This window comes from Malaya genurostris, chromosome 3 (assembly GCF_030247185.1).
Source record: "Malaya genurostris strain Urasoe2022 chromosome 3, Malgen_1.1, whole genome shotgun sequence".
NCBI lineage: Eukaryota > Metazoa > Arthropoda > Insecta > Diptera > Culicidae > Malaya > Malaya genurostris.
Window position 1 is genome coordinate 265,877,310 of NC_080572.1, and position 19,528 is coordinate 265,896,837.

At 36.6% G+C, this 19,528-nt stretch overlaps 1 protein-coding gene across 2 annotated transcripts in view; it reads right to left on the reverse strand.

Moving 5' to 3' along the window:
- LOC131436946 (glutamate receptor 1-like) overlaps positions 1-19,528 on the reverse strand; it is a 392,781-nt gene that overhangs the window by 176,934 nt on the left and 196,319 nt on the right. For both annotated transcript variants that reach the window (XM_058605949.1, XM_058605948.1), the window contains exon 3: positions 8,909-9,166. In XM_058605949.1, the coding sequence (XP_058461932.1) occupies positions 8,909-9,166 (258 nt within the window). The remainder of the gene's footprint in view (positions 1-8,908; positions 9,167-19,528) is intronic.

Consider the following 19,528-nt stretch of genomic DNA (forward strand, 5'->3'; position numbering starts at 1 on the left):
AGTTTCGTTTTTGGAAATTTTCTATACTATTATCTGTGATTTCGGAAGCGGAAACCGGGGACTAGTAGTCCCAAAGAAGTTTTCTATATTCACCAACTAACAAGATCTGCCAACTAGAAGAATTTAGCAGTGAGTTCTACAAATATGTGCACCTCGTTCCGCTATCGCTTGTGAAAAAATACTCATGAAATTGTAAATTTTTACTAATCGCACTGTAATACCGGAACCGAAAGGTGGAACTGGATCAATTTTTTGGGATCTTTTTAAAGAATTTTAAAACCTTTTATTCGCTTCTTAGTTTAAAAAAATCGGTTAAAAAATTACCAAAAAACTTGAGTGCACATTTTTTAATGAATTTTCACATCTTTCCTTGTATTTTCGGAACCGGAAGTCGGATCGAAATAAAATTCGAAAAGATTGTATGAGGTCATGAGACCGTTCATTGGAATTTAAGTTTGTGAAAATCGGTCACGCCATCTCTGAGAAACGTGTGTGACTATTTTTTTCATTTTTTTTGTTGCATGTCACCCTGTAATTCCGAAAATGGAAGTCGGATTCTAATGAAACTCAGGAACTTTGTATGGAACCTAAAGACCTTTTACACTGAGGTCTCTTTTTACGCGGGGGATACGTACCGCATAAAACAAAACCGCGTAACTTTGAAAATCCGCGTAAAAAAAAAATTTTTTTTTTGATGCAAATATCTTAGAATGCATGAACGTAAAGATCTGGTGTAATCTGGAAAATTTTTTTTTTTGAAAAAATCGACTTTGGGACTTGAGACTTTGAGACCGCGTAACTTCGGAAATTAATTAATGACTGATTGAAATGAATTGAGGTGTGTTTCTAACTATTAAAAATAAAATAGGAAATAATAAATTCATTTTTATTCTGTGATAGATACTCTAGCTGTTGTGGCTGGTTTACTATTCAATTGAAAGAGATATTTATAATTTCAAGGGGTCGATTGACAATGGATAAACAGAGTTTCGGTTGAAAGAGAAATTAACAGCGATCTGAATTCGGCCCATTCGACACGTCAGCAGTGTATGCCACATACGGTTTCAATTGAAAGCAAGAAACTTTCACTGGACTGCTTACTAAATCTACCACCCACGAACACCATATGTGGAGCATATCTGAATTAGGCAAAAAGTATCAGTTGTAATCAAAATGTACCGATCTTGTCTAAATCAGGTCATTTTTGCTACGACTCACTCATCCTGTTAGAAATACTTGCTACACCTCTTTCCCTCTGTAAGTTATCCTATGACAATCTCTGTTCTGTTCCGTCGGAGTTATGTCAAAGTAAAACATATTAACAAGTCGTATCCAAACAATTCGAAAGATCTTTGTTAGGAAAGCTTAGTTTTCAACCATTGGATTTAAACCCATTGAACCAATGCTTAGAGCAGAAACAGCACAATGGGGTTACCGTTACCCGTAACTGAGGTCTTAACGTGAAGATATGGATCGCACAAAAAAGCACGCAAAAAATAACATCTTCGTTAATCCGCAAAAAAAAATCGCAAATCATCGGAAATCAGTGTAAAAAATAAACCGCGTAACTTCGGAAATCCGCGTAACTTCGGAAATACGCGTAAAAAAAGCCGCGTAACTTCGGAATTCCGCGTATAAAAAGCCGCGTAAAAAGAAACCGCATAAAAAAAATCGCGTAAAAAGAGACCCCAGTGTATTTGAGTTTAAGTTTGTGAAAATCGGTTCAGCCATCTTTGAGAAAATTTAGTGACATTATTTGTCACATACACACACACACGGTTTCCGTGGTTTGCAGATTAATTTTTTTGTAAATTTAAACCTTTTTTCGCACTATATCAACAACAAAGTGAACTAATATTTTTCGGTTTTGAGATATTTTTTTGTAGATATCGTATCAAGCATTTATCGACCATATCCACTTAAAAAAAATTAACCTTTCTTGAATCACTTGCCCGACATTTTTTATTCTTGCAATTATTGTGATAAAAAAACACTATGCTTTCCAGATAAATTTCGAGAATACCAAAAAAGGGATTTTTGTGTTTGAAAACGCAGATCGTTTCACTTTGAATAGTTTTCATGGTTTACTAATAGAGGGAAAGTTTTTGAATTTTATTATTTCAACTTTTTTCTCATAACATGTTAAGAAATGAGCAAAAATAACTTTTCCGTTTTTTACTGAAAATTTCAAGTCCAAAGAGCTATAGCCACGTAAAATATGTCTCCAAAGAAAATGCATATTATTATAGAGCTTGGACAGGAGAAATTTTTCTCAAACTATCAATCCTCTAAGGTTTCAGTAGTCCTAGAAAATACGCGCAAAATTTGGACCGCTTGAGTTGAACGAATCGTCGCACAAAGCACAACATGCAAAACAGATACTTAGAAACCAGGAATATTTTCAGTGATTGAGCGCAGTGGGCTTACAACACGTTTTGTTGGCTTGTACCTAGGTTGTTTGCTGACGATACTGCACTGTTCTATCCGTGCAAGGACGTACAAACATTAATCCCGTTGATTGAGTACGACCTCCGGATCCTATCTAAATATTTCAACGCAAATTTGTTGTCTTTGAACTTATTAAAAACGAAATACATGGTGTTTCATTCCCCGAGAAAAAAAACTACCAAATCATTCTCATCCATGTCTTGAGACAATTGCAATAGAAAAAGTAAACGATTTCAAATACCTAGGTATACATCTCGATTCGACTCTTTCTTGGGATGTACATATAAAGGCTATCGAAAAAAAATTATCCGCACACTCCGGCGCATTGCGCAAAGTTAGCTATTTTGTTCCAAGGAGGGCTTTATTGATTTTCTACTTTGCTTGTATTCATTCTCACATTCAGTATCTAATAATCGTTTGGGGTCATGCACCTAAGTCCAGATTGAAAAAAATTCAGATATTGCAAAAAAAACTATTTTTAAGTTTGTATCTCACAGCTTTACTGTATTCCAACACTGGTCACTGCATTTTGCCCATTTTGGCATTGAGAGACATGCAAACAATCATGTTCGTCCATAAGGCGCTATACCAACCAGGGGTTCATAACAATTCACCTCTATCGGTTATTGCACGGCAGCGAAATAGCAGACAAGCTAGTTCACTACTGCGAACTAGAGTATCCACAAATCTCGGTCAAACTCGGATAATGTTCTACGGTCCGACTATCTATAATTCTCTACCTATAAGTCTGAAACAAATCATGAATATTGACTTGTTTAAAACTAAAATGAAACAATATTTAAAATCGAAGATAGTTGATTATATTGTGTAGGTGTATCAGCCGAATGCTGTGGCTTGTATGTTCTATGTCCTGGTTTTGGATGTGTGTGTGTGTATTTTTAGTCCTTTTTTATATATCGCTTCCTTCAGAGGTATCCTCTGTTGTCGTAATAATGTGCTGTGCTTATTTTCAAGATTTATTATTGTATCCAAGTATTGTTACTCTGTTACTATCATTCTAACCAGTTTTGTATTCATTTTTTTTTCTTTTAAATTTTTTTTTGATTTTAATAATTCATTTTTTCATTCATTCGTTCATTTATTCATTCATTTATTCATTCATTTATTCATTCATTTATTCATTCATTTATTCATTCATTTATTCATTCACTTATTCATTCATTTATTCATTCATTTATTCATTCATTTATTCATTCACTTGTTCATTTATGTAATAAATTTCGTTTTACATTACTTTAATCATTCATTTACTTATCCATTAATTTATTTATTAATTCTTTCATTTAACTTATTCATCAAATATGAAAAGAAGAGGAGGTTTTTGTGCCCTTTTGAGTAAGTACTGGTTCAACGGTCAGCTCAAGGGGGATTTTTCCTGCTCCAATAGACGAATACATAAATATTATTTTTAGAACAGTTTATTTTTAATCATTTTAAGTGCCCCTTAACAGGAATCTTACATTCCACTGGGAGCTCTTGCTTAGTACAAATAGTTAGCCTTCTTCGTTTTGTAATAACCTCAGCTTGATAAAATCGCGTTTTTTTTGTTTGTAGAATTTTTTTTTCCAAGCTGAGGACTGTATGTGTCCGCAACCAGAGGGCTCCTAATGTGAGCTTTTTGGTGCGGGGGAGTGTGGAGGGCCAATAAAAAAAAATACTCTTATTGATTCGTAATGGATTTTTGAATATTTCACAATTGGAATATATCTTAATGCAATCTTTATTGTTATTGATTACTATTACACTAGAACATTGTATAATTTACTAAAATTATGCCTGTGTTTCGTAGCAAGAATAGATTCTCTCCTTCTAGAAAACAGTTGAGACCAAGAAAACATACAACTATTTTACGTATCTTTACCAGTACCAAATAATAATTCACCGCAAGAGTGCGGTTGAATTTCATGTTCGATTAAAACACTGTTTAAAAAAGAGGTTACTGGACATTCACTAGACAACGAAACTAATAGTACCAAATAAATACATTTTCTATAAACATATATATTTTTTAATTGTCATTCTGGTATCAGGTTATATAAATATTATATGTTTGAATGTTCTAACGGCAATATTTGGCTTGTAATAATTTCATTCAGTAGCCAGTGAAGGGTGAATTTTTAGTCTCGCTACAGTCTGAAGTAAAATCTATTATATGATAAAAAACACAGCAAAACAATATTGCTTCAGAAACTTCAATACTTTGAACTAAACAGAGGTGAACATTATTATAATTATAAATACGTAAAGTTTTCACATATTTCGTTCGAGATTTGCTTGCAAAACATCACTCGATCGAAACACAATCAATATTTCACATTGGATCAAAATATCGCGAGTCCAATAATTGTTATGACAATTGGCATTATACCAAATGAATATTATGCCCAATGACTTTATGCCAAACGGCGTTTTGTCGAACGGTATTATGTCAAATGACCTTATGTCTACCGGGCCGCTCCCATATTTTTACATGTAATTTTTGCTCACGATATAACGCCATCGAACACACCGTGCACTTCTCACACCACCATCATACGAAACGGCAGCGCGTAAGCAATCCAGAAAATAATAACAAGATAATGATACTTTTTCATATTTCGGTTATTTCGGCTGTAGTTTTATAATTTTGAATTGCCTTTCCAGATTCTTTGTGAAATTTTGCGTCAATTTTTTTTTCAGTGCTAAAATCGTTCCCTATAAATAATTATTACCGTTTATAAATTTCAAAACCCAATTACGGCTCGGCAAAACAACAATTCAAAAAGCAAAGCCTTGGTGTTACATTCCTGTAGTGGAATTTGACATTCTGTTTAAACAGACTGCGCAGCCGATTCAGAGTGCACAGAACCATTACATAGCTAGTGCTACGATTTTACTGACACTACGAATCCTTCCAAATCGGGGCTCGAACATACGACAACTGGTTTGTAAGACCAGCGCCCTATGCATTGAACCACCAACCCGGGACTTCAAAAATCTAACACTTTGAAAAATCATTTATTATTTTCTTTATATTTTCTTATGGTAAAATATTTCAAGAAAATTCTGTGAAATTTTCAAGCCTATTGGAACGAAACTCTGGAAGTTATGAACCTTTATCTATGGCTATCTCATTCTGCGAAGAAGCAAGAGCTCGGCGCACAGGCCCAAGATTTCTACTTCGATTGACTTCAAAACTTGACAAAGCATTCTTGAAATGTTTCGTTATAATAAATTATAAAAGAAAAAATATGATCTTTTGAAAATGTTAGACCTTACGGGCTCCCTGGAGCAATTAATCGTTTCCATGATTTTATAAACAAAAACCTTCAAACGCGTTTTCCTCGAAAGCAGGTTTTGAAAGTCCGTGTAATTCAAAAACTACTGCACCATTTTTTTTTCAATTTTCGCATACACTTTCTACATATAAAAAAAACAGACCCCAACGTTTTCCTTTTCGTTGTTTGTTACTTTGGGGAGGTTTAACAACTACAAAATGGCGGATTTTTCCGTGAAAAATCGTAGTTTTCACTTTGAACAACCACCAAAAATTGAAAAAAAAAAAATAAAAAAAAAATCAAACAGAAACGTTGGGGTCTAGAAAAACTTCTACTCTAACTATGCTGCGTTCATTTGTTCACTTCTGATTAGTCTGCGCTGCGAAAGAGTGGACACCACAAATCATGTTTTTTAAGAAGCGTTCTCGAAAATACCTCTTCTCCGACTTATTTCTCAATATTTTCCCACGAAAAAATCACAAAATGTTGTTCGAATGATGTTTTTTATCATGCAAAACATTTGAATTTATTTTGTAAAACGATAATTCTGTAAAAAAAATCTCAAAAATGATGATTTTTTTCATCGTTTAGACCCTACCCCTCCCTTAAGGGAGACATTAGATTAGACAAGTGGGTAAACCGCCCGGTTTAAATATCTTATAAACTTGAAATTAATTCGATTCATGGATTTTCTTTGCAAATGCGCTTAGAGATGATGCGGTAGAGATGACTTGAAAAAAAAACAATTTCTAAAAGTGGCTGATTTAGCCCCGGTCTCCCCGATATTATAAAAAAACGCGTTAAAGTGTTCCGGTTTTTCATATTTTTAATATGTGGACGAACCCAATTTTTAATTTTTCAAAAACAAAAATCAGCCTCGAGTTTCCATTGAAGCTCTACTGTATGGAAACGCATGGTGCCTAGTACTAATAGTTATGTACCGTGCGTTTCCTTTTATTAGAACTTAGAATGTAGTTTTTTAGAAAAACTCAAAAACTATGGGTTTCTTCATTAAAAAAAGAAACGAAATACAAGCTCTTCGCGGTGTTCAAACGTTATTTGTTTATTTATGTTTATATTTGTTTACTGCTAAAAAAGTCTAGAGTGTTACAAGAATCAGAAGTGTGAAAAAAAAAGTAGTAAGTACTTTTTATTGTAAGAAATGACAACCAATTGAAAATATTGATTTTCTTTTGCGTTACCAAGCTTCGTCCAATTAATCCGATTCCGGTTATCCTGGTTCCCGGTTTCACAGGCATTGGAATAAGTGGTCATATACTTCAAAATGGAACTACTCCACTTTTCTCATTTATGGTAGGGCCGATATTCCCAAAATTAGGTTCAAATGAAAGATCTTTTGGGCCCTCAAAAATCTACTGAATTGTTTACACCGTTGTTTAAAATGCGGACCCAAAACCATATAGAATCTTCTATATCTACTAAAATCTAATAAAGTTTGTGGGTCATGTTAGTTGATTCTTCCGGTTCCCGGTAGGTTTTGGATATGCTGTGTTCAGAGCCAATACTTTCTCGAAAAAATATTAGAATTGAAAATTGAATTTTTGCTGCTTGAAAACTCTGTTTTTTTCACTTTCACTGTTTTTATATATTTTTCGTTAATTGTTACTTGTTTACGTAACATATAAAAAATAGCATGATTAAATTTTTCGCTTTTCTTTAATCTTTTAAAAATTTCACGTTAAAATTTGAAAAATTTTACTTCTCTTATATTTTGATATGTAATGTAAAAAAGTCTTAATTTTCTAAAACGAAATTAAAAATATGTAGCGCCTTTCATTTTCAAACCATAGAAACCATTAAATAGTAAAACTGTCAGCAGTTCTAATCATAAAAAATATATTTTATAGTGTTTTCATTTTATTTTCTAGAAAGAATAATTTTTTTTTCACACAATATATTAGAAAACTAGAAAAATCTGCCCGCTGGTTACAAAGCTGAGAATTTAAAAAGTATTCAGTTCCCGAAAAAATCGAAAAAATGGAATTCTTCAACCGTGAAAGTAAGTGGTCGCCCTAAAGACAACACGAAATATACGGGTCAGATATTTTCGAAGGAGCAATATTGTAATTTTTTTTAGGAGCTCCATAAATTGAACAAAACTAAGTGTTACTCCATTTAAGATAATTGAATAAGTAATTTTTTTTTCCAAAGAAACGATTCAAAAATAATAATTTTCATTTTAGTTACCAAGTTTCGACCGACCATGCTCAGATTGGACCTTTTGGCGAAGTGACCTTTCGGCGAAATTGCCTTTTGGTAAAATGGCTTTACGCTGAATTGGCCCTCCGGCGAAAGTGCCTTTCAACGAAATGGTTTTTGGATAAATAACTAATCATCTAGAGAATGTCTATGTTGATTAAATATAAAAAGATTTCCAACATAATAGCTACGAACTGATTAGAAATTATGATGTAACAATTTCGACATGCCAATGGAAAAGAATCTGAGTGAAAAGCAAATATCACATGTTACCTAAGCTACATAAGGTCGCTTGTTTGTCGTTCAAAGACTTCCCAGCCCAAAAATGTTAACTTTGGAAACGCATTTGCGAAAATTAGTTTTGCCGAATTTCTATCACGCTTCACCTGCACTTTTCCAAATTGAACTTGTTTACCATCCGGCCAACCGGGCGTTAGCTTGTTAATCAGTTAGCACGGCCCAGCAGTGCCGGTTTTTTTTTGCCGCCGTCTTCAGTATTGGCGCTAGTAATCGTGTTAACATGGTAAACTTCAAAAGTGACACCATCCCGTCCGATTCGACTGACATCCATCGCCGGTACACAAACACGCCGCCGTTTTGCCGCTGCCGTCATGATGGATTACTCAGGCGGGAATTTAATTTAATATTTTATCACCAGTTCCCATTCGCCCGACCGTGTCGGAACACCAGGGGCCCCCGTCGTTCTCGATATGACGCAGCTTGATCCGAATTCTTGTACAGCGACACCCCCTCCCTTCCTTTGCCCACCTCAAAAACGTTCCGAGTTTATTCTTGGTGGCGAAATTGGAGCGCAAAATTTCATCAAAATAACATTATCTGTGATAAAATCATTTTTGCTTGGCAGGGAATCTGGCACCAGTTCCGGGACCAGCCGTCCCGGTTCGGATTATCACGGCCGAGAGTTGCCCGCGGTTCGCGCTGGAGAAAACTGGGAAACTTACCGTCGTGCGAGTCGTACATGTAGATGATCCGATCCCAGCCGTAGTACCGCACCGTGTCGATTATGGCCTGGTAGTAGTCCGGCCGCATGCTGATAGCGAAATCGAGAAAGCCGGATGACGGCGTTAGGACCTTCTCCGGGAACCAGGGCGTAACGAACGGCATCTGGAATGTGTTGCTGTACGAGTGCAGCGTGTCGAAGGAATCCGGCGACACGGCACCGAGCATGGCGAATACACCGCGGGAAAACTGATTACATACTGCAAAGAGAGACAGGAAAAAAACGAGAGACAAATGAAGATAAGTCAGAAATTATTTAATAACATTGGAGTACGACAGATTGCGGAGCATTTTTCGGGCGAACTCGGAAGCGACGGTGGTCGGAGCGATGTCGAGAATGCGCTGTTTGAGCTGACAATGTTGGTTTATGGTTTTTCTTTTTTTTTTGTTTGGTGAAAGCTCAACATATTTGTATATTTCGTATGAAATTGCTTGCGCCTTTGTGTCTGCAATATTCTAATCAGATAAAAAAAACTCGTATCTTCTTGACAGTCAGTGGAAGGAGTTTGCGGAAGTAGGATTTCGAGAATGCTAAAATTTGCTATTAGAGGATAAAAATAAGTGTTTTGGAAAATTGGACAATCGATCAGCTACCGGTTTCTCTGTAGATTGTTTCAACTTATTTAAAATGGTAAATTGTTTGCCAAATACGGAAAAAATAACGGATGAAACGATAATTAGCTGCATAAGTGTCCGGAAGCAAAAACCATATTCGAAATGCTAATAGAAAATCTTTCCTCGGAATCGTCGAGAGCAATCAATTATGCGACACACCAATCAAAAAATCTCGTTAGGCATCTTCACGGAGTCCGTGTCTGAAGAACCCGGACATGAATCAGATACCCACTCCCAGCGGAATCGTTGATAAGAGAGAAGCTAATTTGAATTTATTGAATGCCAGCAGAAGCCATTCCGGGAGAGCATTTTCATCTTCATTTCATCCCTCCAAGAGGCAAGCTTGATTTCGTTCGCACACTTTTCAATGTTGGAGCAGAACCAAATCGAGTTGGAACATTTTATTATCGTAATTTCCTTTAGGTGTACTACCGAAGATCACTACTCGCATTCAGCTCGGGTGGTTTTCGTGATTGAGTCTCTCGAATGGAGCGAAGTTGTTTTTCTTTACGTGGTTATGTTTCCTCTATTTTATTATTTGCATCAGATTGGTTGGAAAATGGTTCCGAGGAGTTTCTTACCGGAGATGGTAGTAGATCTCAAGTACTGTTGTACAGATTTTGCTTGAGAATACATCAAACGTCACCATTGAGGATTAACGATTGATTCACGTATTATCTAGACGTGATAAATTAGTTTTATCTTGTGATTTTTTTAAAGAACTAAATATTTGAACAGCCAAAATTAGAAACAGGGTTTTGGAATTAAAAATGCGATGTCGAAACTGGACAGATCACAAAGAGTTGCGCGACCGAGCACCGTTCATTTGATTCCAGTACAAAAAGGCGGGTGGGTAATGTCACAGCCATAACTGGAGGACGTAAATACGAATAGAACTGACGTACTTTTTCACACTTTCGAATAGAATCGTTCGTATTAGTTGATTGTGTGAATTTTGCAACTTTTACTGTGTTTGTATTAAAGTATGATTTATTGATGATTAACATACTCTACCATGAACATTCAGGGCTCATCAGTGCCAAAAGCAGTTCAAATTGAACTGCCATCTCGCACCTAGCAGTTCAATTTAAAGTGCTAAGCAAACGCAAAGTTTGCACTATTTATGCAACCCTTAAAAATGTTGCACAGAAGGGGCTGAGGTTCACTAGGAGATTGATTGTACCTATTAGCTCTCTCCGGACAGTAGCAGCCTAGATGCCGTGTGGAATCCGGCGGAAAAAATGAACTAAGAATAGATCCACTGGGTTCCTGCTTCCATGTCGTAAAAGGCGACAATTGCAAGAGTTTCTTTTTCCCTTCAGCTATCAGATATTTTCAATGTTTCACTTCTGATTACTCTATTTTACTAAATTATCTCTTCATTCAACCTATCAATTTCCGTCTAGTTTTATTTGGAATATTTTCTTCTTCCATGTTATTGATTGTCTTTTAGGATTATAAATTGAATGATAAAAATCAACTATTGCGCAAATCCGTTGATATTGAAAAGTTAATAACAGAGATAACATATATTGTAAAAAAAAACACTTGATATCAATATTTGAAACAATTAATTATTATTTTTCTCGGTAGCCGGCTGCCCATATCAACCAATATAACCAATAATGATTTTAATAAATAATTTAAATAATAAAGTGGAAATAATTTATTTGGTGATTTAAAATGATTCTATAACAGCTGTTTAGCATATGTCAATGCAATGAATCAACTGTTTTGCATAAATCCTATTCACTCGTTTATTTTGTAATTTCGTTTATAAAAAATAGGGAAGTTTTTATTCTTTACGCGATAGTATTGCAAATTTTTCTTCAGTTTCCTCGAATAAGAGCTATGTATCAAGACCGGGACTTCAATATAGGATATTGTTGAAACGTTCACTCGGGAAGTCAGCGAGTTTAGTGGTGCATCCGAGCATCTTAAAACATACTGAGTCGAGCGCGAATAATATCAATACAGAAATTTTTACTAACAAATATCCTTCTCCCGTGACACTTGTGGAGTGCGCAGTAGTATATACGGCCTCTAGTAACAACAAGTGTTGGACTAACATGCCTTCCCATTCCTTAGACGATCTACGTTCGGGCCTGGCCGGCGCCGGTACTGATCAATAAATTCTAGGATTACCAGAAGATGTACATTGAGGATGATTTACCAGTCCCAGGTCGGATCATCTTGAAACTCCCTGTACAATTTCAGCTAATCTCGATCAGTAACGGAGTAGCAACCAGGGGTGGTCGCTCAAGCTCAACCCTTAACAAATATTGCACAGATTAAGGTTGCGGTTTAAATTGAACTGCTAGGCGTGAGATGGCAGTTCAATTTGACCTGCTTTAGGCACTGATGAGCCGAAGACGAAATGGATAGCCCTTTGGAAATCTTTTGATGATTCTAGAAAAACCGCCTTGCTGAATTTATCCGATGTTCACAACTGTTGAGTACATTTTGGCAACATTATTAACAACAGAACCAAAATGCTGGACCAGGAACTAAAACTGAATTCAAGAACTCTATTCAAAGTATGTAACAGGCTCAGAATTTATTCTGGTTCGGAATCCAGATCAAGGATTCAGTTCTTGAATTTAAAATCTAGAATTATAAAACTGAGCCCAATTTCAGAATCTAAAAGCTCTAGCACAACTTGAATTCCGAATCAAAATAAAGAAAAAGTACCAAAATCTCGTTCCAGAATCCAAGTTCCAGCATGCTGATTCTGAATTCTGGAAGGATTTCTGAAACTGAATTTAGGAAATAAATCATGAAACTAAATTCTGGTTTACAAGTCAGTTCCAAAATTCAGGTTTGGAGCTCAGATCTAACATTTACTTCCAGGATCCAGATCAAAAATTTTTATCCTGAATTTTGTCCCAGAATTCTGAATTTGAAATCCTAAACCAGAATTTTAGAATCAAATTTCGAACATAAATCTAGGAACTAAAGGCAATTTTTAAATATAGTCAAGAAACCAGTTCTAGAATCAATAATTTCGATTCTACTTTAAGTCATTAGTCACACTAAGAAAAAATTATGCAAATTTTCGTCTTTGCTGATGCACATAAAAGAAGCGTCGTACTTCACTTAAATTTTCAATTTAAAGCATCTAAAGTATCGGGTAAGTATTTTTTCAAACTCGATACGAACCCGAGATTAATTTTTCTTCCAAACCCGAACCCAACCGGTACCCGGTCAAAAAATAAAAAAAAACTCTACCTGACCCAAACCCGTAAAAAGTCCCGAAGCCTGAAACCCAACCTAATTTTTTTAACTTGAACTCGACCCGTTCCCAGTTGAAAATGAAATAAATCGACTCCCGTATCCGACCCGAACCCGACTAACATAACTTCTTCTGTATCCAAGCCCGCTCAGTACCCGTCGAGTTCGGGTCGGGTTTCATGTACTCAAAACCCGACCATCTCTATTGTAAAGAAAAGTCATATTTTTGGGAGCGGGTCATTTCGCCGAATGCCATTTCGCCGAATAGGTCATTTCGCCGAAAGTCGTTTCGTCAAAAGTCGTTTCGCCGAAAGTCGTTTCGCCAAAAGTCGTTTCGCCGAAAGAGTCATGTCTCCGTTATGTCTCCTTTATAACGGTCTATCCAAAGCTTGGTATCTTTGCTTTAGTTAGGTACGAACGAGCAGTAGCGAAGTCGGACAGCACATGAACCAAAACGATGTGGCGTAGTCGCATTAGATATTTTTTCATTTTCACTTAATAAACGGAAAATACCACGTACATTTGCCTGTTAGATACACCTATGCAATTGCTTTGATGCTTAGTAGCTAATAGTCAACAAGTTTTCTTGGGAACTCCGTTCTGAGGTTCATGAATCAATCTTTATCCAAGACGTACAATTGAACGGCTAAAAGCAAAAATCGGATAAGTGCAACTTAGTTAGGAAACCCCGTTAAAGTATGTATGTACAAATGTATTTTTTCCGGTTTTTACATTCAAAGTTTTTACCGACTGTCGTAGTGGACGAAGCATGGTTTGTTGTTTGTTAAGGGCAACTCGATCTAAGCTGCGTTCCCACAGCGGCAGTTTGTAAAAACTTTGAATGCAAAACCGGATAAATACATTTGTTTTGGAAGAGCCGGTTAAGTTTTTGTCCGGTTTTTGCATTCATAGTTTTTTTGTCCGGTTCTTGCAGAAAAGATGTTTTAAACGATTCTTGCATTGCAAAATCCATGTCCGGTTTTTGCTCTCAATCTTTTCACCCGATTTAAAAATACTTAAACGAGTTTTCCAAACTAAGTTGCACTTATCCGATTTTTGCTTTCAGCCGTTCAACAAAACGGGCGTCTTCATTTTCAGGTCAACAAAACGGGCGTCTTTCATTTGATTTTCTTTTAAATCAATTCTAATTACGATTTTAAGACGATTTCAGGATTCGGCGAAATGACCCTTTCGGCGAAATGGTTTTCTGCGAAATGGCATTCGGCGAAGTGGCCCATTCGGTGAAATAACCCTTTCGGCGAAATGGCTTTCGGCGAAATGACCTTGATCCATATTTTTAACTTCACAGTTAATTTAGCTGAAGTTTACATCTATAGAGACACAACAATTATTTTTACATTTGAAGGATTTGTGCTTGGTGCACATAACCATTTTAATACTTGTTTTACGTTTCGTCTATGTCTCATCAGTGCAAAGCAGTTTATGTTGAACTGCTATCGTGACCTGGCGGTTCAACATAAACCGCTAGACAAACGTAATTTTCATAATCTGTACGGCTAGCTAGCCGAAGCATATCTCATTCAAGACGTCAGTTCAGACATTACACATCTGTGTGATAGCAAAAAGTGTTTTGCAAATAGTATTAACTTTGCGTGTGTCTAGTGGTTTATGTTGAACCTTTCGGTTTCGATAGCAGTTCAACATAAACTGCTACGCACTTATGAGTCAAAGAGGCAACGTAAAACAAGAATTATTTTGACATGTTAATAGATATATTGTTGTGTCATGACCGAAGAAATTATGGCATGCTTCAACCTGTGATTTGCAATTAAATTTTGAAACTGAAGCCTGAAACAAAATTCTGGACCAGAATCCAGATCAAGATTTCAGTTCATGATTTTAATGCTATGCACTGTTATCGTATCGCTTTCAATTAAAACAAATATGTCACATTTTGTTTTAATTGAATGCAAGGATGGCTTTTATCGTATCGCTCTCTAGCAACTCTTTACACGATTCAATCAGTGCCATCAAAGAGAGACGGATATCATCGCAGCAACAAAAACTCGGCATGGTTCATTTAACATAGAATAGACACCAGTGCGAGAGCGAATTTCTCTCGATGACCTATCTGAGAATCAAAGGTTAGCACGCTGCTGAGGGGATTCTCTCTGAAGCAACAAACGGTCGCTTATTCTCGTTTCGCGATCCGATTCTATACGGGCAGTTGATAATTGCTATAGAATCATTTTACTATTGCCGCTTATTCTAACTAGGTGCATATAACCTTTGTATAAGTTGTGTTAATGAAAATGTATGTGAATGCTCCATACAAGGGTTTTGAAATATTGCAACCTTGTTTCAGGTGTACAACTTTGCTTCCGCCGTTTTCCGATAGGTGGCTGTACTGGCTGAGGCTGGTCAAAATACCTAGATGATAATGCCTTTAAAGTGAGTGTGTACAGTGCCTAACGAATTGTCATCGCCGTTTCAGTGACAGTTGTTCTTGTTTTCGTATTATTCACGCTCGAAAATGTCTGTTTATGTGCCCAATTCTCGCCATTTGCGAGAAGTTTTACTTTTCTGTTACAATTCGAAAAAAATGCTACTGAAGCGCATCGAATGCTTTCAGAAACTTACGGTGATGCTGCTCTGAGTAAAAGAACGTGCCGGGAGTGGTTTCAACGGCCTGGCAGATCAACATTTTCAATCCTTCGAAGAGTTGGAAAAATGGATTGCTTCATGGATAGCGTCAAAAAAGAACTCCTTTTTTCGAGCTGGGATCCGAAAATTTCCAGAAAGATGGGAGAAAGCGATGACTTTTTCGCAATAATGCATTAAATTTTGGAAAAAAACGGCGGAAGCAAAGTTGTACACCTAATAGGAGAATCATCAAGTCGAATAAACGATTCGATTTTCTGCGATAATTGTCAACTTACGATTCTCTCTTGGTAAATTCCACACAGCACCGATCATTATCAGACTGTAATTTTTTTCTAGGGCCGTGAAATACTCAGAGTATGAAGTGGAGCGAAGAAAAGTAGAAAAGTTTTCTCACGGTTCATGCATTCAGAGACAAGAGTTCTTATATCATCTTCTACCGGATTGAAAATGTTGTATACAATATAGAGAAATATCGAGCAGCTTCTGTCAAATTATCGGCAATCACAAACATTGATTGAATGTTAGTTCACTGTCTGGTCGCCGTCATTGTGCGACGTTTCGGGTTTTAAAAACTTGGCAACCCGCCAAGGTTGGTGTCAGAGTAAGCAAGAAGTAAGCGAAGCGATTCAGTAAGCGAAGCGAAGCGATTTATTGCGATGCACTGACAGTGCATCGCATTCACTCTGAATGGTTTGCTAGGATCAAATGGAACAAGCTCGCATGCGTGTCTTGACGCTTCGCGTGACGCTTGCAATCTGACATCAGCCATTAGATTTGTCTGTCATAGTTTTGAGCTCTTATAACTCAGTGATTTGTGTGTTCCATTAGTACACCCTGGAAAAATCTATTTAAATTGACCTATGTTTTCACGAACCAATCACAGTACATAAGAGGGCAGAACACACTTGATTTCTCAAACATGGTCGACGGTTTTGGGTCTCATTTTTCACTTCTAATTTTTTTCAGAAACACCTTTGCCTCAGCCGCTGTGAGTAAGTTATGCATTAAGTTTGACTGAAATACCGCACCATTCGATACAGTATGAATTTTTGTACAAAAAACATGGTTATTTTACACTGCTGATAGTTCTAGCATAAATTTAGTTCATGTCAACGACAAACTCAAGATAGAGTGGTTTGCGATTTACGTGCGGTATGTTTATTGTCTTACAAATTTGTATTATTGTCATGGTATTTAATCATCGTTTTCCAATGCTTCTCGACGCTTATTAACGAAGCCTTAAGAAAATCACACTTTTTCAAGGGGCCCGGAAACTCGAATATTCAAATTTTTTTTTTCATTTTTCATAACAAAACAAAATATCAAAAATTGAAACAAATTAGGCTTACGAATCATTTTGTTAAAATGATTTATTTAAAAATCTCCTTATTCGATTATATTCCCATGCTCACAATGCTTTTTAATTCTTATATTTAGGGGCCCGTAATGTTTCAGTCCCCCCGGGCCCGAATTTTCTCTCGGCGGCCCTGGTACTGAGGTAACTACATAAATTCAATAAACAGAACACGTACCAGTTGGAATTTAACAAGTGAAAACCATAAAACCTCGATATATCCCTAATTGTATCAAAATTTGAACTTTGCCCAGGCTCAACAACGATCGAATGCGAGCTCAAGCTTTTCGGCGTGACACCGTATAGAAAAAAAAAAACCCGATATCCATTCTGAGAATAGTCCAAGATTTACGATCCAATACAGATTTATCGTAGCAACCCTTGCAGTAAAAGTCCGCTTTAAATGATAACATTTTCGCCTATCAACTCAAGCACCGTTCCGGGGTTCCGATTACAGTAGATCAGTTCTACCCAGGAACTGGTCTAGTGCATTCGAAACCATGTCCGAATACCGTTTCTCGGAATGGCCCCCCGAAGGCTACCGTTTGGGACTGCTTCTGCTGTCTGAGTTTTGAAATGGAACCGTCTCCACTCTTGATTGGAATCTAACGCGTTTCGCTTTCCGTTTTTCGGATATTTGAAAGCTTTTAAACTCAGCACGATTTCATTCGAGGTGAATCCTTGAACGTGATATCCTCTTCGAGTCGGATTGATATGTTTAAAGATGCATACAGTGTAGAAAGGGCCGACTTTCGACGATGTAAACTGGCCTTGAGGTATTTTTCCTGTAGCATTCAATCGGTATTAGTGAAATTGAAACTAACTAGCGTTTGCATTTTGTTTGGAAATAATATAATCGAACCAGTAGATCTTCTGAATTGGAATAAAACTAATGCAATTCACTTATTGCCCTTTAAAGAGGTTATTTAGAGGAAAAAGTGAGCTCAGTCAGTGTTTTTTCAAGGTTTTTGAAGGTTTTATGAATATTTTATTTGGACATGAACTCTTGAAATCAAAATTAGACAGACTTTTAAATACAACCATTCCCGAGCAATTAAGAGATTGAATACAGTACTCTTTATCATAATATTTTGGCTCGATTTTTTTTTTAGCACGGTTCCTTTTTGGCAACATACTTTTTTGACTGTGACGTATTAATGCTAATATTGGAAATTTTGCATTATCTTCGAATTTTAAGTGACAACTCATATATTTTTATAGCTTAAAAGACTGTAACTGTTGTAAGCTACAACCACAGAAAAAACTAAATTGTCATGCCACTCAAATGTATTCAAAATTAACTTTTTTAATCCAGCTAATGGTGTAATGACGCCTTTCTCATAACTATATGTATAAAATGCAGATGTCATTCTTTAAAATCGCATCACGTAAGAACGGATGGACGGATTTACATGATTCTTTTTTTGTTTGATTGGTTTCAAACCCTGCTGGGTTCGTACATCAGAAAAATGAGGAAAATTTCCCGGGAATGTGCGAAAAATTCATAAAGTTGTTTTGTGTGGGATAAAGAATTTTTCATTGAAAAAGTCGCCTATGCTTGCTAGATCATCGATAGGTGTTTGGTGCATAAAGAGTTGCATAAGTGTTTAACCGTCGAAGGAAAGAATACTAGATCGTTGAAAGAACCGTTTGGCACCCAACGAGTTGTTTTGTGTTGATATTTCACATGCACACTTGATCCGTGTGATTCTTCATTTCAAGCCATGTGCTTAATTGGGTATCGAAATTTCTGCTGAGGTACTAAGTGGCCGGCGGAATGCATATGACTGTTCTATAAATACCGCTGTCGGCAGGAGAAAAAGTTCTGATATCGTTCACCAGCGTTCGTAATGGAGTCAGATGAATAATATTGGTCATTGTGAGCGTAAGTTTAACTAATCAGAAATTTTTTTGAAAGAATCAATTTCCTTGGATTTTGCTATAGAATGATTTACATTACACTAAGCGCACCTAATAAGTGGCAGTTATCAGTTCGTGCTGGCATCTCATCAGACACAGTCGACAATTGTTTACGGTCGAGACGATAGAAACAAAGACAATACAGTGTAGTGAACAATAGAGTGTACGAAATGGGCAAATACGATTGAACAAAGCCTGAAACTTGGCCTACAAGGCCAAATTCAATTTGTATTGATTTCAAGCGCTGCAAAGTTAGGCCAGCAGCAACCGAAATTGAAATCTCGCTTAAGGAACGAATGCATCTAAACGTTACTGATGTAAGTGAGATTCAATTCAACAAGGCGTCTAACTGTGTGTACATTATGTTCAAACGTGAAAAAGTTGCAATTGCATTTGCTTCGGTTAATAACGGTGTGCACAGTATTGATCATGACAATGTTAAATATAAAATCCCTGTGTACATGGTGGACAATGCCATAGAAGTACGCGTGCATGACCTTCCCCCGCAGACCAGCGAGGGGTATGTTCGGGAATGTATGTCGCAGTACGGTGAAGTTCTTTCCATCGAAAGGGAAGTATGGCGGAATTTTTTTTCGGGTATCCGGAATGGCGTGCGAGTAGTACGTATGCAACTACGTAAAGCAATTCCATCTTACATCATTTGTGATCAAGACGGGATACATCCGTGTAAAACGCTGATTACGTATGAAAATCAACTGGTTACATGTCAGTTTTGTGAACAACCTGCACACTACGGCAAACCTTGCACTGAAACTGCAAAAAGGACATCTTTAAACAAAAATAAGGACAACCGTCC